Source organism: Ambystoma mexicanum, chromosome 4p, assembly GCF_040938575.1.
Source record: "Ambystoma mexicanum isolate Mex_15411 chromosome 4p, UKY_AmexF1_1, whole genome shotgun sequence".
Lineage (NCBI taxonomy): Eukaryota > Metazoa > Chordata > Amphibia > Caudata > Ambystomatidae > Ambystoma > Ambystoma mexicanum.
Window position 1 is genome coordinate 410,463,331 of NC_090927.1, and position 22,721 is coordinate 410,486,051.

The window sequence follows — 22,721 nt, forward strand, 5'->3', positions numbered from 1 at the left end:
AACCAGCTCCGAGATGGATGTCCAGGTAGCTTACTTTGGAGTTGATTGGTCCCACCAACGCAAAAGCGAGAAGTTGTCCTTGCAGGGGCTCCTCTGTCGATGCGAACTTGGCATTTCGGCACTGCAGCAGGACTTTACCGGGCAAACCAACGGTCCAGGAGTTGCAGCAGGCGTCCTCTTCAAGTTCGGTTCCTTCGTCCAGTGGTCGACTGCCTTCCAAGCCAAAGGACTCACCTTTTATTCAGTTCGCTCCCATTCACTCCAGCCTAGATGTCACTCATCCACCAGGGTGGCTGTCCTTGCCGGCCAATGACCACAGACTGCATTTTGGTCTCCTAGGAGACTAATCACAGGGAGTTTCAGGCACCTCTCTCACTTCCTGCCTACACCAGACACTCTGGAACCAGAGGCAGGTTTCACTCATGAATCCCACCAAAGGCAAAATGAACAAAGAGACCAAACCTGGTTTGGCGTGCAGAGTAAATCTCAAGTAGGACCTTTCCACAAAGAAATGGCGAAAAAAGAAGAAGAGCGGGCACCATTTTGACAAAGATGGCTCCTGTGGGTGCTTTACTGTAGCTGTGAACGCAGCCCGCGGTAAATGCACACCATGGTAGTTCAAACAAAACCACTGCCACCAGCCATTCAATGAGACAAGGGGAACATAAATAAATGTTACATGAGAAGCTAGACAAAGGGAATATTAGGTAACCCCCTCCAGCACTCCATTGTAAGATAGTATGTGCTGGGTCTAGAAAGTTACAATGGTAAGTAAAGTCAATCAATTTCACTTTACTGCTCTGGGAAAGTTTATCGCAGAGAAGGTAATTAAACCTTTGGGAAATCTGGAAGACTTCCCTGTGTCACTGCACTGAAGGTGCTGTGTGACAATGTAAGAGATGATGCCTATGGAGTTTGTCAGACTACATAACCAAAAGAAACAGGTAAAATCCACATTAAAATACATGAGTGGGGAAAAGGGTCGCACTCTCTCCAGGTTAAAAAAAATAATAATAAACAACCCCTCAAAATCCAGCAAAGTTGCTGGGGATCTCTAAGGTGGAGGGAATTAGCATATTTCTGAGAATTCTCCCTAGCAGTCACCCTGCTGTTTGAGGGACAGCCTGGCTGTGCATGAATGGGAGAAACCTGCTTAAAAATGCGAGGGTTTTGGTACTGAAGTCTGAGTCGACCACTGGGAAGAACAACCCAGCGAAGAAACCGTGAACGAAGCTTGCTGCATCCTCCTGGACCTTTGAACTGCCCGGTGAAGCCCTGCTGCTGTGCTGAAACGCCTTTTTCTGATCGATAAGATGAGGATGATAGGTTATTTATAACGCGCTTAATAGCCAGGGGTTTCTAAGTGCGGACCCGGCGACCGAACCTGTGGGGCTCTGTCGTCTTGCTTCCAAGGAGAGCACGTTGCCCCTGAGCTATTCTCCCGAGACCCTGGGTAAGATCCGGAAGGGACGACCTCTTCCCTTGGGTTACTGGGACCAACTAACCTAGAGACAAACTTTGCTGGAAGACCTTCCCCAACTGGCTGTACTTCTTTACTGCTTCAGACACTGAGTGCCAGGGTTTGAGAAATCCATAGTAGAGTGCAACGTCTAATCCAGCCAGAAGCTCCAGGAGTCTCCTCAGGACCTTCCAAAAGCAGGACGACCCTAGCTCGAGTCACCTCACCAGAATGCAGGAAGCCAGGAGTGAAGGAAGCCCAACTGGTGTCCAAGATCTGCGGTGGTGCGGTTTACCGAGCGCTTAAACCGCAAAGTGCCGCTTTTCCGAAAAGAGCCCGCAGCTACCGCCAAACATGGAATTGCTGCCGCAGGAGTCCCCAGACATCCTCCCTCTTGTCCTCACGACTGAGGCCCAAGAACACAGGATATGCATCACTGCAACCAGACAGAAGCCAGCTGGACCACTCTTCTTCTAAACAAAAGGTACTGTTCTGACTTGGGGTATTTACCTCCATCTGTAGCTTGCTCTTCTCAGTAGCTGCTTTTCTAGAGTTGATCTCAGCTCCAACTTTCACAAGTGTAACAGCGTGATTTTTCAACAAACTCTCTAACTTTGTGCAAGACTTACTATCCAAGAAGTGCCTCAGCTCCATAGACTGTGCTCCAATGGACTTTGGCGGTCCTGGCTCCCTGCAGACTCTTCTATTCCATTGGACTTTGATTCTTACTGTCCCTCATAAGTAATGCATTGGTTTTTAACCAATATTGCTGGCTACGCATCAAACAATGGATCAAGTTCAAATCAATGTGCCTAACTCACAGAGCAATCCACGACCAATGTGCAGAGTTCCTTAGAAGAAAACTAAACGTACATCACACTACAAGGCCACTCAGATTCAGCAGCAACATCCATTTGGAACCCAAATCGTACAACAATAGCAAACTCGGAGGATCCTCTTACTCTCACCTTGCCACCAAAAACCTCGAACAAACTACCAAAGAACATACGGAACAAGCGATAACCTACAATTCAGGAAAACTCCTCAATTCATGGCTCTTCATCCCATAACCAGAAAGAATACCCATGTAGACATACACAGCGGAACAAGGCTGAGAGAGGAACCTACCTCGGGAGAATAGCTCACCGGCAATGTGCTCGCCTTGGAATCAAGACGACATGGAGCAACACAGGTTCGATCACCGTGTCCGCACTTAGAAACTTCTGGGTATTAAGCACGTTATAAATAACCCATCATATCATATCTCTACTGCATTAGCCATCGGCCCTTAAAAGTAGTTAAGGATATACGCATCTACAACATATCCACTTCTCAATTAAAAGAAACCATATTGAATCATACCAAAGAACATACACAGATCAATTGGGAAGGAAGGTAAGGCATGACTTAGAAATAACACCTGTCCCACCTCGTAAACACGGGCGGCAATGGACCACCGACAGTAAATAGATAGGAAGGAGCGGGGAATGATAATATAACACCACTACCTAAGCAGGGATAATGCTTGCCCCCGGGATATACTAAACTTGAAAAGTTAGCTGGGGACCAGCCTCCACTGCCCCTGAAACTAGACAGTCAGGAAAGGGAAGAGAATGAATACACCTACCCAATGGACTACCAACAGTAAATGGACAGAAAGGAGCAGGTGAATGATAATATAACACCACTATCGAACTAGGGATGATATTGCTCGCCCAACCGGGTGTACTGAGTCCAAATAACTTTGCTAGGAACCAGCCACGTCATCACCCTAGAAATTAGAGAGCTAAATGCAAGAGAAAGACTAGGCCTACCCACCATGACAACCTGATGCATAAAACAAACTACAAGGATTAAGAGACATATTACCCACTAACCAAAATCTCACATTTCTGCATACTTAATTCACACAAAAACCCACACATCCACTTCTCTCACAACAAACCACACAGACTTCACCACACCGCAACAATCAACACATGGAGCGCAATAAACAGCACACGAGGACTTGCTTCGATCATATATCCATACCCAAGCTCAGTGCACAGTAAAAACCGAACTAAAGCTGCCAATAGGACACAACCTTCTCACTTTCCAACACCCGCTTCGCCCACTAACCCATTCCCCCACCTCTTTGTTTACATATCCGCCCGAGTGCCTGGAGACCAACGCCGTTGGCGACGGTGCGCTATATAAATACCTTTAACATTAAATCTTCCAATGAAGTCTAGATGTTAAAGTACTCAAATGCTCCGAGACCCTGTTTAACCTTTTTTCCTGCCTCTAACCTTTCCTTTCTACAAAACCTCAGAATCCAAAAGTGTACATGTGATATATAAATGGCATTACTGTCCTAGTTAGTGAAGTCACCTCAGGTTGTAGGAAATGTATATGAAGCATCGCTAAAGAGTATCTACTTGCTTTGTGGTGATTCTGAGAAAGTACATTGAAGTTTGATTGCTACATATATTGCCCTTTGAAAGAATGCTCATTTAAAAACGACCGGTGTAAGGCAAGATTGTATGTAGTAGCCATGTGGGAGACTACACCAGCCTTGTCCTCTTGGCAATAGGTAAACCAACCTTTGGTATATGCCTGTTTTACACAAGTTGTTACAGTGACTGAGCAGCCAGGCTTATCTCAAGAGGAGTCAATGTGAGCTGTAAGGTTGTAACATGGAGATTCACAGTGACATGTATTCAAATCACTTATACGCAAGGTTTTTTCATTAAAATAATTATTTATTAATTTAACTGTCAGTTTTAAAATAAGCCTTCTTTAGAAGGGAGCAATATGTAACAAATAAATACATGTCAAAAATACACTCCTTCAATTCAGTTGTAAATTGATACCCTTTTGGGATGACACAGATACTTCCTACACCCTGAGGTGACGTCAATAGTTAGGACACTGGACATTAATATATCACTTTTCACACAAAATTTAATACTGAAGTTATGGCAAAAAGGAAAGGTTTGGGAAGGAAACTATGGTTAAAATGTTACTGAAACAGGTAAGCACTTTAGAATCCCGTATTGAAATCTAGGTTAACCCTTTTCCAAGTATGGTATGTATGACTTGTGGGACAGTTGAACACAAAGTCAGAGGGTAAGAAGAGTCTGCAGGGAGCCAGGAGAGCCAATGTCAATTGAGTAAAGTCTATGGGAGTTGAGGCCCTACTTGAAGATGGCACAAAAGTCTTGCACAACGTTAAAGAGAGTTTTGTTGTAAAAAAATAATCTGGGAGGCTTGTGAAGGGCAAAGCTGCAAGCAACTCTGCAAAGGGCAGCAAATGCAAATCTCCAGTGAGAGCAAGCAAGCAAGCTACACACAACAAGTAGCAAATACCCGTAGTTAGAGTACCTCGAGTCTGAAGAAAAGGTTCCAGGTGGATTCTGTTCCTGTTGTAGTCCTGTAGATTCTGTTGTTCCTGGGCTTCAGTTGTGGGGACAAGAGGGAGGACATCTGGGGACTCCGGCACTACGGTTTGAAGGTCGGCAGCAGCAATTGGCACAATTCAGATCAGCTGCACTTTACGGTTTCAGCTACTCGCATATAGCACCACGCGGTTCTTGGACACCTTGTGGACTTTCCTTGCTTCTGGGGTACAGCACTCTGTTGAGGTGGCTCAGGCTTGGTTAGTCCTGCTTCGAGGGAGGAGGATCTTCTTGGAGCTCGGGTAGCAGCAATCAAGTACAGCCAGCAGAGAGAGGGGTTCCAGTTGAGTTCATCTTGGGGCGGATTGGTCCCACCAACCCAAGGGGAGAAGTCGTTCTTTCCGGGCTTCTCTAGTCAATTAGAAATTCACAATGCAGCAGGGCTTCACTGGGCAAACAAACGGTCCAGCATGGTGCAGCAAGCTTCTCTTCCAGGTTCTTCTTCGGTTCTTTCATCCAGTGGTCGACCGCCTTCGTTGCAAAAGACCTTGCCTTTTATGCACGTCTCGCCTTTTATGCACGTCTCTCCCATTCATTTGCAGCTTAACTGTCACTCACACAGCAGGGTGGCTGTCCTCCAAAGACAGCCAGCCATTCACCTTTGGGTGCATTCCTGTAACCAAGGCGATTGAGCACAGGGAGTTTCGGGAACCTCCCTTGCTTCCTGCCCTGCCAGACCCGCTGGAGCCAGAGGCGGGCTTCAGCAGTGAATCCCGCCAAAGACAAAACGAAAAAAAGAACCAAACCTGGTTTGGCACGCAGATTAAATCGCAAGAAGGACCTTTCCATCACAAAATGACAAAAAAAAGAAGACCGGGCCATTTTGACAAAATGGGCACAATACTGCAGCTGAGAATGCAGCCTGCGGTAAAAACGCACATTGGTAGGAAAAAGTAAACTACTGCCATCAGCCATTAATTGTAGAAAGGGTAACATACAAATGTTACATGAGAAGGTAGACAAAGAGGATACTAGGTAACCCCGCCAACACTATATAAAGTTAGTGTGTGCTCGGTCTACAAAGAGAAAAAGGTAAGTAAAGTCAATTTCATTTGACAAATCTTGGAAACAGTAGTTTATCCAAGAGAATGTATTTAAACCTTAGCAGAAATCCAAAGGACTTCTCTGACACGCTGCACTGAGGGTGCTGTGTGTCACAATACAAAAAGATGCTGCCTATCCCTTATCCTCGCAACATGCCGTGAGGATAACGAACCAAAGGGAAACCGCTGAGAATAAACAAAAAAGGTACCATCCTTTGATTTGGAATATAGATAACAATAGTAAAGAGTTTTCTTCCAAAGGCCTAAACCAATCCTCAAATGTGGACTATATTTTGCCACAGCAAAATTGCGCTTTTGAAAAACGTTACTGTACCCTCCTGATGAACCACCACATACAGGTGTGGAAACACGTGTTTAGGGATTGCCAAAGAAAACAAGAATAAAATTACAATTTGAATTGGCACAATATACCGGATTCGTCTTTCTTTCAGTTCCAAGTATCTTGAGTATTGGACAGCCTCAATACCAGTGGATCCATTTTTGCAGCCTAACGGCTCCTATTTAACACTAAACATATATCTCTAATTGGACTCGCCAACAGTTGCTCTAAGGCTGTAGATTTCTATCTAAAAGCCAGGAACTAACAAACAGAAAATAGCAACAAAAAACGAAAAGGGCCATTTTGGAAAAATGGTCATCCATGGTGCTGTACTGCAGTTGAGGAATCAGCCTGTGGTAAAAATGCACACTGGTAGTAAAAAGTAAACCACTGCCTCCAGCCCTTTAAAGTAAGTTAACGTAACAAAAATGTTTACATGAGAAGTGGGATAGGGAATTACTGGGTAACCCCCCCTCCCCACAAGCACTCCACAGAGTGGTGTGCTTGTCCCACAAAGAGAAAGGCAAGTAAGACAGGGATCATCTTACTATTCTTGGGAACGGTAGTTCACCCACGAAAATGTAATTAAATATTAAGAGAAGTCGAAGGGACTTCGGAGTGGCATTGCACCTAAGGTGCTGTGTGTCACTATGCAAAAAGCAGATGCTTATGGAGTTTGTCAGACTCCATAAAACACAAACATCGTAGTCAGGAAAAATACATGGAGTGAGAAGAAAAAAAAAGGTCCCACTCACTCAGGAGGAAAAAAGAATCACGAGCCCCAAGTCCAGCAAAGGAGCTGAGGTTCTCTAGGTTGAAGGGAATTAGCACAGAAATTAAAATTCTGCCCAACACAGAGAAAAAGTGTAAACAAACAAGAAGAGCACAGAAATCCAGCCAGAAAAAACCCAGTAGGCCAAAAAGAAGAATCCAGGTCAAAACCATAATCCGAAAAACATGAAGAAATCCATAAACTAACAGGAACTCCAGAAAAGCAATCTGACCGTGTTGAAAGTAGAAGCCAAAAATGGGATGAGTGTTTTTCCGGTTTATGTAAATAGGAGAAAGCCATAACAGTGACACCTACGGGTGAAAAAATATACTGCGGTTCCCAAAAAGTACTGTAGTTTGTGAATATAGTTTTAAAAGTTAATATAAAATGTAACAGGAATTAGTTATTAATTTTGATCAATGAAAATTAATTTATAAAAAATTCACCTAATTATTTGTCAATATTTTTGTGGTCGTTAACACTGTATACCACCGATTTCTTTTTTTATGATTTAATGTTCATGTCTAATGTTGTGAATTTAATATTAATTCATTTGTTTAAAGGAGTTGTGAAACTGAGCTTTGCCTTGAAAAGAACCATTTTGGTTGAAACACGGGTCTGCAATTTATGGCAAGTATTGAGAGAAATTACTTTGACAATTAAAATATTGTTAAGATAATATTTTATCGAGCTAAAGCAGCCCATTAGATGAAGGCACCCCCTTTTTTTTGTCACTTAGTTCATTCGGCAGGGGCTTAGCCTAGAGGTGCCAGAATCTCCAGCTATCTAACAATACATTACTCTGTCAGAAAGAGTTATCCTCTCTATTTGTAGGACCTAAACGCCCACATCCACTTGGCCCAGTCCTATCAATTCTTGTAGTAGCCTTAAGTGCAATCCCCGACTTGCTGTGACTTTCCAAGGCTGCAGAATCCCAATGCCCAGGGTCCCCCTGACCATCATCGAGTGCATTGTCTTCGGAAGTGCGAATCCGGCCAAATCTTTGTGGGCATCCAGTGGACCCTACAGAAGCAGGAAATCTTCATCCAGAGTCCACTGATCAGAATTCAGGACGGAGGGATCAAGTAACTTCTAACCAGAGCTATTTGTTCTTCTTTGCAGGTGAGAAAAAAGCGCCAAAACCACAAAAAGCTGCTGAATCATGGAGAATCCATTGCCGCAGAGTCCCTCTCCCCAGTGCTGCCTAAGTAGCCTGCCAGACATCCTCCCTTTCGTCACGAGGAACAAGGGTCTGCTACACTGAAACAGGAAGGCATCGAGCTGGAATTAATTCTTAGGTACTGTGGGGCGCATCTACCTTTTGCCATTTGTGGCGCTTCCTAGCTTGGAATATTTTAAACCCTTTTGAGTTGCCCTCAACTCACCTGCACTGGCCTCCCAGCTTGTGCTTCAAGGTGGCTCGTCTTGAGCTTCTGTGATTTTTCTACTGAACTACTGACTATTTTTTTTTTTAAATGTAAGAGCATCAGAACCTTGAACTGGCCCATTGACTTTGGCTGTCCTGGCTCCCTAAAGGCCCCCTTCTGAACCTATTGACTGAGGCAGTGCGTGTTACCTTACAGGTTTTAATTGTTTAGCACTATTATTGCTGGGATAAAATTCTGCCCACTGGAAGAATCTAACTTTTTTTCTACTTACAAATTATGTTCTGATCGGACTAACTTTTCCCTCCTTGAAAGTCAATATTGGACAAGGCCAGATTCAAGCGGACTGTACCGTGACATTTGGTGCCCCACATGGTTATGGGTCCTGGCAACAGTTGCCCACTGTGCATATAGCGCACTACCCCATGTCCACTGTAACGAAGACAGCAACATGCAAGCACCTTGTTATTGATTTAATCAGACCTTCCAGGAGTTTGCAGCACGTGCTTTTTTGCTCACTGTACCTTTCACAGATGGGAAATGTCCATTTGCATATCAGTCTTTGTCCCGCCCACATGGGCAGTCCAGCACTGAAACGCTATGGCAATTCCTCTCTGAACAAGAGTACCAAAAGCAACCCCATACACGTGTTATCATGCCAAGTTCTTTCTGGAGAGGAGCGCCTGCTACCTTCTTTGAACTATTTAATAATATTAACTAAATTGATCATTATCAATTGTAATGCTGAAAATATTCCCCTTCTATGTTCTCCAATCCCCCAAACACCTCTCTCACCAACACACATCTCACCAACTCTCCATCACAACTTACATTCCTTAACCTCTCACTCTGTCATACAAATACTCACGTGCTATGTCACACTGTCATGTCACAATTTGCACTACCCAGCCCCTGCCACACTATCATACTCCCAACTCACACCTTACACTCTACAATTTCTCCCGCAATATACAGTCTTTCATTCTTTTATGCTGCTTCTGCATCTTGCATCCTTTCTCCCATTCTATCACACTCTTCCCTCATCCTTTTTCCCAATCTGCAGCTCACTGCCTCTTTCTGGCCAACCGCTTCCTCTCTGCTTTCTGGCTCACTGACCACACGCTCCCTCTACTTTCTGTACCTCTGCTCGCTCTCAGGTTTCTGGCCCACCGCGTCACTGCTTCCTCTGCTCTCTTGTGCAGCGCTTCCTCCTCTGACCCACTGCTCTCCCTTTGCTTTCTTGCCTATCACTTCACATCTCACCCATCACTCTCCCTCTCCCTCTTTCATAGTGTAACCATTTTTTTAACTGTAGATTTTGACCCAGTTACTCAAATAATGGGGCATTTAAAAAAAGAACAGAGGATATGCTATTTTTAGACAACCCATTTTTGGAAATGAGCAGGTCACCTTATTCTCAAAAGGTGACAGGCGCATTTCCACAGGCTTGAACTGTAACGCAAATTGTGCGCTGGCCAGCTGCCTTGAATGGTGTTCTGGGTTGTTTGACCGAAGTGTAATTATTTGAGGCAGAATTGACCGTAGTCAATTTCGCTGCGAATTGATTTGTACTTCAGCCAAACAACCCAAAATGTACCTTTCACCACCACCTCACCCCCTCCCCTACTTAAATGCTTGGTCGCTGCCGCTTCCCCTGCAACCCTGCGGTGCCAGATCCGCCCTCTACCGTGGGTCGGATCCGACTCCGCAGGGTCCCTTTTTCGTTATTTTCTTTTTTATTTGTCCCCGGTTCCAATTGTGAGAAAAAAGGGGAAAACACTTCTGCAACCACCCTAGACCAAAAATACTGAACATGGGGACGGGTGACACCCCCGCAACACATGTTCAGTATTTATAAAAATTGATCGAATAGTACTGGACAAAATAGGTAAAAATTGTAACATTCGATAGATTTTTGTCATCAAAATGGGCAGTACTTTGAATAGAATCACTCTCCCTTCTGCAAGCTCCTAGCACCTTTCACAGGGACATGCCCTCCAGGTGCCTGCCGCTGTAAAATGCGACCCAAAAAAATGCATTTTTATCCTTTTTGAGGAACAGAAAAGCAAGCGGCACAGCAGCGGTTCATACCTTAAAAGAAATGCATGACAGGGTCAGGAAAGACCCTGTCATGCAGTGGCAGCCCCATATCCCGTGCGCATAGTGTTGCCTACAATTTCTGCACATTTAAAAGTGCATTTTGCTTGGAAATGAGGGATGTGCTTTTACATTGACAGAAACGCCACTTTATTTGATCAAGGAGGTGAAAAAGGCCATCTGAATGGGCGCGCATATAAAATGTGCCCATTCATGTGTCCCTTGTGGATTGGGCTGCAAATGTTCAAAATTGTAAAACAATTTTTAAAGATGCAATTTTTGCACGAAACAGCTGTTTTTGCGGCATTTTGCGCAAAAGGGCCGGTTTCGCGGCATTTTGCGGGATTGCAAAATCGCTATAAACTGGAGGGTCTATTTAATATGATTGGACTTGCTCCAAGTGATATAGTAACACTAGCGGCATAGAAGACTGTCCTGGTGAAGATCGCCATATCAATCAACGTATACAGTTTGTGGAACCAGTTCTTAAACAAAATAAACAAGACTAGTCGTGTTTTGGAGAGAAATTGATCCCTCCTTATTTTGTCTTCATGAGATATTGTGCCTTGGATCTAATACACGTCAGGTGGCACATTATTTATGAGTAGTGTTGTATAAGCCAGGGGGAATAACATTTTTGAATACCATTCCTGTGCCATTCACACACGGTGCTTCTACTCAATGTTTTTTTTGTCCTATGTCCCTTGTCCTAAGGCCAAGATGTTTATAGAATGACACCATGATTTTTAGGAATGTGTGACCTTTGCTATACGGGCCAGGACGCATTTATGATTTCATTTACAATGAATAACGCTTACCCCTCTTCCTCTATCCTCTCATAGATAAGCGGTGTACCACCGTTCCTTAGTATTAGTGACAGGGGCTTAGAGACAGATAGGGGTGTGTTCCGTCCCTGTTTTTGTCCAATCCCCCCCCCCCTTTGGGATTGGTTGTCCTGGCCCAGTATAAGATTCATGAGTGTACCAAGTCTGTGTAATTATTGAATGCTGTGTAGATTGGTCTGTCCCCTTTGGGTGTTCTATGATGTACGTTTGACAGACCCTACAGTACGTACAAATTGGTCCTCCTAAGTATCTTCTGATCAGACTTTTCAAACCTTGAAACTCAATATCGTAATGGTGATCACAAATAAGTGCCAATACTGACCTCAAATGAAGTCAGTACATGTGCTTGAATATGTTTAGCATAAATGTTTAGCATAAATGTTTACTCACCTACTTTATTGCTCTTGTTGAATTGAATCCTAACTTCGGAATTAATGATACCATTAGTTGCTGCTTTTTAAATATGGTCTAATTATCCTTGGGTATATATAAATAAATATGTATACTATAACTAAGTGTGTAACTAAGTGTGTAAGTGTTTACTTGGACACCTGCATTTACTAATTTCATTGTACAGCTCTATAGCTCACATTACCCCTCTTAAGATAAGCATGGCTGCTTAGTCACTTAACCAACTTGTGTACTACAAGCCTATATGAAATAGTGAGATACCCAATACCAAGAGATATGTCTTGTAAAGTGCCACACCAGTTGGACTCTACACATTCTTAAACACTAGTCAGGAAAGATTTTCTTTTTGCTGTGAACTTTGGCCTGACTTTTTGGAGGCAAGTAAAACCTTCTGGTTTAGTTCCCTTTCCTGTTTGATAATTCTTATGTGGAAACTGACTCGTCCCTATAGCGATCAGTACTGAGATGCCATCTGTGTGAATTTTTTGTGTTGCTACAATTGCACAAACCAACTTACAGTGAAGTATAGTTAGGACAATTTGCATCTGTTAGATTAGATCTTCCTTCTTGAGTGAATACTCTCTCCACCTATGAGTCCCCAGCATGGTTTGCTGGACTGGTGGTTTTAGGTCTGATTCTCCTGAGTGGGGCCGTTTTTACCTCATTCTTTTTTACTCTGATCATGGGAACCCTTTTTACCACTTTTTGGTAGATTGTTCTAGAGTCATGCTTTTCCTTCATCTTTTCTGGCATCTACATTTTACTGAATTAGTACACAGCATTTTTACTGTGTTACTGGAAGCTCCTGGAGCTTCCACTGTAATGTTTCTTTATTTCCCCGTGGTTAACACCTGGTTACCAAGGCAGGGGGATACCTTTTATCCTACCTCTTTCTTTTGTGAGAACACCACACGCCACCTTATGTGGAATGCTTAGGGGAACATTGTATCCCTTTTCTCAGTTCCCCAGTAAGCTTTTTGTTAATGGGACAAGTCCTTTCAGGCTGGTGGTATCCCAGACGACCGTCATTGCGGCTGCGGTAGGGGACTCAAGGGTCACCCATTGAGCCAAAATGGTAGCTTTACTTTTTGAAACCTGAACAAGATGGCTTTTCCTTTCTTAGGTCGTTTTCTACTTACCGGGGTGGGGGAGGTTCCTACAACTCCTTTGTCTTTGCCGGTGTTGGGAAGGGAATAACCCCATCCCAACCCACTTGGCGCTTTAGGGTGAGGCAAATCCCATTGGAAGACCTGCGACATGCCAGGGAGTAGAAGGACGTCACAAAGGTCCCCACACAATCATAATATTATATGCGATCTAGCGGATTGAGACATAGCACGCACGTAGATAGTATTTTATAGTCATGGTCGAAGGATAGGGCCTGCATGGCCAAGCAGTATTTATTTTTTTAAGCACAGGCTGCAAGCCTGAAGAGGAAAAACTGAAAAGGCCCAAGCTCTGATGAGAAAGGTCCACACTCTTGCTAACTTTCACAGAAACCCTCCTTTGTTCTAAAATTGTTGACAATATGTCTGTTCTAAGAAAGAATGTGCCATGCACAGTCACGTGACCGTGTTGGGTGTACGTGTTATCACAAATAGGCAGAGGCAGGCCTCTGACCCCCACCCAGCCACGAGTTATAGCCCAAGCCCCAGTGCCAAGACCCCTGAATTCCAAGATACTAGTCGACCCCAGACTACCGACCATAAACCAATCGACTATAAAAGATCTACGAGTATGGTCATCCATTCTCTATTCCACAAAGCATGATTTGTAATGCGAGGTACAAGGAGGAATAAATTATAGCTCAAACACAAGGGTGGTAGCCTTGTAAGCACAGAGACTCGATCGGGATGAGTGAGATGTGTGTGGGTTAGCGTGACCTACAAACTCACCCAATGCTAGTCTTCGAGCCTGCCAGGTGCACTTTGTATTGATAAAGTAGACCTGGTAACGTTCTTTCGATGGGATGGTCCGACGACATATTCCATATCTATGACAGGTAATAAACACAGCTGTGCTGCTTTGGAAATTTTCGGCGTCTGTGTCCTGTGTCGATGACGTCGATACGCTGTCATCGAGGGCCTCCGTCGAGCCGATGTTATAAGTAGGATGTACGACGCCGTAGCCTAAGTTGTAGTTTTTTCCCCAAAACGTGTGGCACCAATCTTCTGCCAGTATGGCCACAGAAAGCCTTGCGGAAACGTAAGCTGTAATCGCATAAGAAATTCTGTAGCGGGGCAGGCAGGGAGGGAGCGATATGGAATACGTCGTCGGACCATCCCATTGAAAGAACGTTACCAGGTAAGAGAGCAACTTGTTCTTCGAGGGGATTGGGTCCTCCGGCGTATTCCATATCTATGACAGACTCCCAAAGCAGTACCAACGTATGGAGGAGGGAAAAGAAGTTAGAATATAGAAATTTAGAATGCCCAATCAAATTGCAGAGTAAAGGACCGCCTTGCCAAAGGCCAGATCCTGCCCATGGATAGAATCTAGGGAGTAGTCTTACAAAAGTATGGACCAAGCCCAAGTAGCTGCTTCATAGATGTTACGAATAGAACACCCCTCTGCAGGGCATTAGAGGCAGCCATACCCCTAGTAGAATGGGCCCGTAAGCCTACCGGAGGGTCCTTCCCCGCCAAGCGGCAACATTCAGAAATTGCCAAGATAATCATCTAGACAAAGTCTGCTTAGTAACAGTTTGTCCCAAACGCCTTCCAGCGTAACCTATAAAAAGATAATCGGCCACTCTGACCCAGGACATGCGTGAAATGTAGAAACTTAAAGCTCTCTGGAGCCTCTCCTCTTCCTTACCAGGATGCAGAGGAGGATAAAATGCCGGAAGAATGACCTTCTGGCTTAAATGAAATTCCGATACCACTTTCGGAAGAAAGGATGGATGAACCCCAAGGACAACCCTGTCCTTATGAAACACTGTGAAGGGTGGCTTAACAGAAAGTGCCTGCAACTCATTGCAACTAAAAATAGTTGAAAGGGTTAACAGTCTCAAAGGACAAGAATGTAAAGGCTCAAATGGAGCACCCATTAGGAATTTTAGAACAAGGTTCAAATCCCAACCGGGCACCTGGAAAGGTGAGGTGGCCAGTCGATGTCGAATGAAAAAAGTCAAATACAAAAATGTAAAAAAAAAAAAATCTGAATGTGTTTTCTTTTTTTTATTTGTATTTTTGTTTTGGTTAGCTAATAAAAATAAACGGGGGGCCGGGGAGGGAACACCCCCCCCCCTACCCCGTTAAAAAAAAAAAAACACAAATTCTAATTTTTTTTTTCTCCACATTTTGGTATTCGACTTTTTTTAATTCGACTTATTGACTATAAACCGAAAGGTGACGGTGGAAACACATTAGTGAGCCCTTTCAGAAACTGAGAAATTAAAGGAATTTTGAAACAAGAACACTCCTCAGACAAGCACTTAAATATGGACAGCGCTGCCAGGTAACCTTTAACGGTACCCACTTGCAGGCCCTTGTGGGCTAATGAAAGCAAAAAAAGACAGAACCACAGGAATGTCACATGAAAAAGGATCCACATTCTTAGCCCAGCACCAGTCGCAGAACTTTCTCCAACGGCAACGGTACAGGGACTTTGTTGCAGCCGTCTGGCCGTCTTTCAGAAGCCAAGCGTGAAGGTTGAGGGATCTGACCCCTAGATGGAGAACCTGACCCCCCCCTCCCGCGAGAGCAGATCGTCTCGGTAAGGAAGACGGCGTGGAGGGCAGATGGACAAGTCGAGAAGGTCTGGGTACCACGTTCTCCGGGCCTATGCCGGAGCAATGAGGATCATCGGGAACCGAACCTCCGTAACCTCCGCAGCACTTGCGGGATGACAGGAACTGGGGGAAACGCGTACAGCAGTGGGAAGGACCACTCGACCACGAACGCGTCCCCTAGGGCTCCTCTTGGAGGAAATTCCCACGAGCAGAACCTTTCGCACTTCCGGTTGACACTGGAGGCAAAGAGATCCACTTGTGGGGTCCCCCAAAGGGCGAAGATCTCCAGGAGAATCTCCTGAGCCAGCTCCCACTTGTGAGAGATCGCGCTCCGCTTGCAAAGAGCATCCTCCGTCTTGTTTTTTTCTCCGGCCAGATGAATTGCAGAGATCGAAACTTCCTGCTGGATGGCCCAGAACCAGAGCTGCATCGCCTCCCTGCACAGAGGAAGTGACCTGGCTGCCCCCTTTTTGATGAGGTACTGCATGGCCACTGTGTTGTCTGTCAGAATCAGGACATTCTTACCTCACACAGTCGGCAGAAAAGCCTTCAGGGCAAGCCTGACGGCCCTCAGCTCCAACAGAAGGATATGGAGTCTGGACTCCGACGGAGACCAACGACTGCTGACTGTCAACTCGCTGGCATGAGCTTCCCTGTGACCACTGCATCTTGAGAGCCGATTGCAGAGATCTCATCCGCAACCTAGCCTCTGGCACCAGAAGAATGCAAGATGCCATGAGGCCGAGCAACCTCAAGAACTCGAACGCCGGGACACACTGGGCAGGTTGACACTTGTGCACCATCTGCTGAATGTGATGAGTCCTCACCTGGGGAGGGAAACACTGCCCGAGGGACGTGTCAAGGACTGCTCCTATGTACTGGAGCCACTGCGTTGGCGTTTAGTGGGACTTCTTTAAGTTGAGGGAGAAGCCCAGCTTGTGAAGGGAGTGGCAGGTGACTGACAGATGATACAGGACCTACTCGGGAGAGCGCGCCCTGATCAACCAATCGTCCAGGTAGGGGTAGACGTGAATCCCCCCTTTCCTGAGATACTCTGCTGCCACCACCACCATGAGCTTGGTGAAAACCCTCGGGCAATCCAAACGGCAGGACCCGAAACTGAAAGTGCGAGTCACCAACCGCAAACCTCAGGTACTTCTTGTGCTTGGGATGGATCAGCACATGAAAGTGAGTGTCCTTGAGGTCGAGAGACACCAACCAGTCCTGAAGTTAAAGGGCTTGGAGGACTTGAGAGAGTAACCATCTTGAACTTGACCTTCTTGAGGAGCTCGTTCAAACCACGCAAGTCCATGATGGGTCTCAATCCTCCGTCTTTCTTTGAAATCAAAAAATAAGGGGAATACCATCCCTTGTTCCTCTCCGCTACAGGCACCAGTTCTATGGCACCTTTCTCCAGCAGGGCTTTGATTTCCTGCGCAAGGAGCGGATCCGGACTCTTCAAAGAGATTCCCTGGTGGATTGTCGTGAGGCCTCTGCTGGAAAGGAAGACAGTAGCCGTGGGCTAGGATCTCCAGAACCCACACATCTGAAGTAATGGCACGCCACTCTGCAAGATGCAGTGCCAGCCTTCCCCTAACCGGCGAACCATGGGACATGGCCTCATGACCGAGCTGAAGCGGCAGCGGTGTTGCCCGAGGGCAAAGAGGCAACAGCCCGTGTGGCCTTGGCACCTCGAGTACCTTGTTTTCCACCTCTGGCACTCCTACGGTTGCCCCTTTGACTGGCAGCTCCTCCTGCTTTACCAAACGATGAGTAATAACGAAAGGAACCTCCCCTCCATTGCTGTCCCCTTGGACGAAAAGGCGGAGGTTGGCGGACTGCAGCGCTCAACGACTTTGCTGGAGCTTTGGAGGTCTGCAACCTCTCAAGGCTCTCGTCAGCCTTGCTGCCAAAAAGATGTTCACTATCAAAGGGCATGTTGAGAAGCCGGGCTTGTACATCAGGAGCAAACCCCGACTACCGCAACCACGCAAACCTGCGTATTACGGTGCTCGCCGCCATGGACTGGCTGACGCAATCGGTCATGTCCAAAACCGACCGAACAGATTCACACATGGCATCCTTGCCATCCTGAACAAGATCAAGAAAGCCATCCCGTTCCTCCCCTTCGGGAATATGTTCAGCAGCCAAAGAGACAATTCCACAGAGTATGAGTGAAACGTGGTAAGGCACACAGAGTTGGCTGCCTGTAAAGCCATACCCCCCTGAAGAAAACACTTTCTTCGCCCAGCCATCAAAACGTTTGTCGTCCCCATCAGGAGGGAGGGTAGGGTACAATGCCTGTTCGCCGGGGCCGTAGCCGCCTGCACCACCAAACTCTCCGGAGTGGGGTGCGTAGTCAAGTAGCTGGGGTCACTACTGGCTGGACGATATTTCTTCGGCTAAGACCTGCTCACTGCCGGGAGACTCTCCGGAGCAGTCCAAGCCGCTGCCACCCTTCTCAGCAAGGCCATATGGAATGGCAGTACCGGGTCAGTTGGTGGACCTTGGTCAAGGATATCCGTCAGGTCATCCTGTAGAAAATCTACTGGTGGCGCAGACCACCCCAAGTATTCTGTTACCCTCGACATAAGACACCGGTACGAGGACTCGGCGTGGGTGCCAGGCAAAGGCCTACCGAACTCCACCTCCGGAGAGGTGTCCAGACCACTGGCGTCATGCAGCGACTGATGCAGGTCTTCAATCTGGCTATGACCAGACAAAATCTCGTCAGGTACCTCATCAGCAACCAAACCACCTTCCTCAGACCCTTCTTCCAGCTCAGAAATATAATCCATAGGCTGGAATGGGGGCACAGAAAAAGGGACAAGACATTTTTAGACTTGGCCAGAGCCTTTCTAGGGGGTTCCACTGTGCCACGGGGTACCTCCGACAAAGCATCCTCGAAAGGAGTCGATGGAATCTGCATCGAGCGTGGCGCCGACGGCTCCGACAGCCCTCGAGGGCAGAGCCCTAAGCGTGTCATTCGACAGCCTGGGCGCCGACGGCTTCCTCAGAGGCGGAGCCTCGAGAGTCCCTCGATGACCTTGTCGCCGAAGGCGTCGATGTCTTCTTCGAAGACCTCACAGGCTCCGACGGTCTCGAGGGCATTGAGGACTGGGACCTGGAGCGGGCAAGTCTAGAGCGATCCGCCTTGTCCGATCGAGACTTCGAAGGTGCTCGATGATCGCGCCGACCAACCGAGTCCGAAGGCTTGCGAGTGGGACAAGCAACCTGCCGACGGGCAGAGTCCTCGGACGAGAAAGGCGACCCGTGACGGCGCTTCCGCGAGTGCCTCAAGAGGCAGAGGAATGGCAGGACCCACTCCAGGACCGAGACCCCCCCCTGGACTTGCGCTGACGATGCGGAGAGACACTCCTTGAATCGTCAGTCGAAAGCCCAGCGGATTTCGACTTCTGGGGCTTGGCCACCTTACTGACAGAAAGCTTCTTCTTACGCGCCCGCAAGGCCTTCGAAGTTAAGGACTGGCAATCGTCCGTGGCGTGGTCCTCACCGAGGCACCAGAGGCAGACGTCGTGCTGGTCTGTCAGCGACATCTTGGAACCGCAGTCCCGACACTTCTTTAAACCCAGCCGCGGGGTAGAAGAAGACGAAGACATCATGGAAATCTTCACAAACCAACAGGTTTGAAGAACCGAAAGAACAGAACTCGGAAGAACCAAGGCGCGCCGAGATATCCCAAGGGAACAAGTTTGCGGAAAATAAAAAAAGGAAAAAAAAACTGAGGCTACGGGCATCATGCGTCCTACTTATAACATCCAGTGATATCGGCTCGACGGAGGCCCTCGAGGATGGCGTATCGACGTCATTGACGCAGAAAGTTTTCCAAAGCAGCACAGCTGTGGTGATTACCGGTCATAGATATGGAATACGTCGGAGGACTCAATCCCCTCGAAACACTGTTCTTCAAATGTGTGTCTCGTCGACCTTGATTCCCTGGAGATAAACCCAGCAGACCCCACGTAATCGACCGACGGCCTGGAATGCCCTGTGGAGTAGGCTGGCCATGCAGAGGGTCGCACCAACCAACCAACTGTGCAGCTTTTCAACGTATACGAGTGACTAGGTCTCCTTAAGTTTATGCTTGCACCTTTTATTTGCTTAGAACGTTCAGCAGCAGAGTGCTTTGCTGGCGCACCTACTTTTTGTAGAAATATAAACTTTTTAACCATGCATGAGTTTCTTGGGCCTTTTTCCCTGCGGATTGTATTTTTTTCTGGTGTGAGCGCTCGGGGCCGCATCTTCATTTGGTGAACCTGATGTAATCTCATCGACCCCCGTGCCTGCGGAGGTGTCCAGACCGCATCTCGAGGGGCAGCGTCCACCTACAGCAACGAGTCCCGAATAATGCATATCCTTGTGTGGCTTTGCAGGAGCCATATTTGCTGAATTCCTGCCTGATCTTTGGAGCGTGGCATGGCTCAGAGGAGAGTGCAGGATGGTGTTTTTTTGGAACCCTGTGATGGGAGTTCAAAACGTGCATGTGAGTATAAAACTGTCAGCCAAGCCCTGGGCTATGTGAGGGGGAGGTCCCGCTTCACAGCCCGGGGGTTGGATTACCTTCGGTTTCACTTCGTCATGTGCAACACACACCGACATGAAACAAAGAAATTTCACTGCAGCAGCCATTTTCGACAGCCGTGTTGAAAAGAGAAGGTAAGAGCCCTTCTCCCTTGATTTCCAGCTTTTTTGAGCCGATGAGAAGGAGGGAGGTGTCGTTGGAAAGGGAAGACTCTCCCCTTTCCAACAACACCATTTTTGAGGCATTGCTGGTCTCGAATCGGGCAGCAGCCCTCTTTCGCCCCCCGCCCCGAGCCCCAAAAAGCATGGGGCCGCAGGTTTGTGCCCCTAAGGAAGGGCCCAAATACCAAAATGGAAAAAAAAAAAAAATAATGGTGGCTGTGGGGGGGGGAGTTCCCCCACCCCCTCCATTAGACCACCATGGAGTTTTTTTTAATGGAAAGGGGGGTGGACATCTCCCCCCATCCCAAGTGGATGGGGGGCACCTTATGGAGCCCTCCCTGGGGGAAGACTTCGGCCCCTAGGAAGGGCCATCTGCCCCCAGGGAGGACATGAGGTGTACCCCCATCCATTGGGGGGAGGAGGGGGAAGAGGGCCACCAGGAAAGTGTTGGCCGGCCCCCCCAAAGGACGGGGCTTGCAGTTTAGGCCCCCCCCCCCCAGGCAGTGGAGTAACTTTGCTGAAAATGTTGGGGGGGGGTGGTACATGACATCTGAAGAAAAGGTGCCCCAGCCAAATGAATGGGGACAAAATGGTGTGCCATGAAAGTTGGGGGGGGGACACCCCTGCCCCCCCCTAAAATTACGCCCATGCCCCTGGGGCAGATGGGTGCCCATCTGTCACTAGGGAAGAGGCCAAACATGAAGAAGAAAAAAAAGAAAAGGGTGGTTTTGGAGGTGTGGGGGACCCACTAGACCACCAGGTTCATTTCCAATTAAATAGGTGGCACCCCCACCCACCCCAAGTGGATGGGGGGCACCTTATGCAGCTCTCCCTGGGGGCAGATTTCGTGCCTTAGGAAGGGGCATCTGCCCCCAGGGAGGGCTGCATCAGTGCCCTCCTCCTTTTGGGGTGGGGGGGAAAGAGGGCCTCCTCCCCTTTACATTAATAATTCCCCAGTGGTTTAGGGTGCGCCTCAGCCCCCCCCTAAAATTCATCCTACCATTTTTAATTGTTTTTTTTTGTTTACCCAACTTCCCTTGGGGTAGATGGGCACATTAGTGAGCCCATCTGCCCCCAGGGTGCCCAAACCCTACTGCCACATCCATTGGGGGGCCTGTCCCACGTTTTGTGGTGGCCCTCTCCTCCCCACCCAAAATGGAGGGGGGGCGCACCTCATGCAGCCCTTCCTAGGAGCCCCAGTGAGGGCTGCAAGAGAAGCGCCCCAACCTGTGTAGTTAATGTTGAAGGATATTTGTAGCGCGCACTATCACCACTGGAGTGATCCCCTGGCGCTCAGACTTATACCAAATGTTGGGTCCCTATTGCCGGGAGGTCAAGATTATTGTAGTGCACCCAACATCCCACTGCTTTGAACCACGCTTCTCATAACCAAGGCCATGATTGCGGCTTACTGGAAAATCGCCAAGAATTCCTACAGCAGCCGACTGGTGTGACGCATGTGGTCTAATGGCAGCAGAGGTGGTGACCTGTTCCTCGAATAACGATGTGCAGCCCTTTTTGGGGAAATAAAATTGCTTTTAACCTATGCTCAAACCCATAATAAGGGCTTCATGTGCCCGACCAGATTACGGGTTATGGGATGTCTGATCACATGTAGGTTTGTCTTGGCTTCTTTGGCACGCAGAAGGGACTGGGCTACGCTACAGAGTAAGCAACTGGTGAACTACGGAATGGTAATAAGCTTCTGTGTTAATGTTTGGTTATGTTGTGTTGTTTTCACTTTGACAATCTACAGATGCACTAGTGGTGGGTGCAACGCTACAGCTGAGGTATGAGCATTGTGTTAGTGTACTATATTATGAAATTCCAAAACGAAAATTATTTTAAAACACTTAAAAAAAAAATCTTTAATATCAAGCACAGTATTTTCGAGTTTGGGAATAAATATCACTTTTAAGTAAAAAAATAAATGAGTTCCTTTACATATGTCACTTGCTTAAAGAGGAGCTAGTGCAATGAGTTATTCCAAAAAATACAAACCGTACCAGTGGCACCAGTCTTCACTGTGGTTTTTCCCTTCTTTCCTTCTTGCTGATCCTTCAGTGTTTCATAAACAATTTGTATGACTGGAATACTGAATGCCTATAACAGAAAAAAAAACTTAGGTACAAATACTTAAAACGACTAGTTAAATCTACTCAACCGCCCATAACAGAAACACATTCCAGGGGGTTTTCACTTTCGATAGAACATGTAGAATAAAAAGCTTTAGGCTTTGTCACTTTTCAAAAATGAAACTGGTGCACGCTCTCTACTGACAAATTCCTGGATGCTCCTAATAATAGTGGGGGCAGTAAAAAAACAGAAAAATCAAACAAAAAGTGAAAAAAGGAACAGAGGAAAAATTGGACCGCGGACAGGAGACTGATGGACCCCCAATTGTATATTAAAAAAGCAAACAAGCAATTAAAAAAACAAAATGGTCAAAGGTGTGCATTTGTCCAATTCGTCTAAAGCAGACGTTCTCACCTATG

General features: G+C 46.8%; 1 protein-coding gene across 2 annotated transcripts in view; it reads right to left on the minus strand.

Moving 5' to 3' along the window:
* DDX1 (DEAD-box helicase 1) overlaps nucleotides 1-22,721 on the minus strand; it is a 795,552-nt gene that overhangs the window by 651,423 nt on the left and 121,408 nt on the right. For both annotated transcript variants that reach the window (XM_069605939.1, XM_069605941.1), the window contains exon 5: nucleotides 22,233-22,329. In XM_069605939.1, coding sequence (XP_069462040.1) covers nucleotides 22,233-22,329 — 97 coding nt within the window. The remainder of the gene's footprint in view (nucleotides 1-22,232; nucleotides 22,330-22,721) is intronic.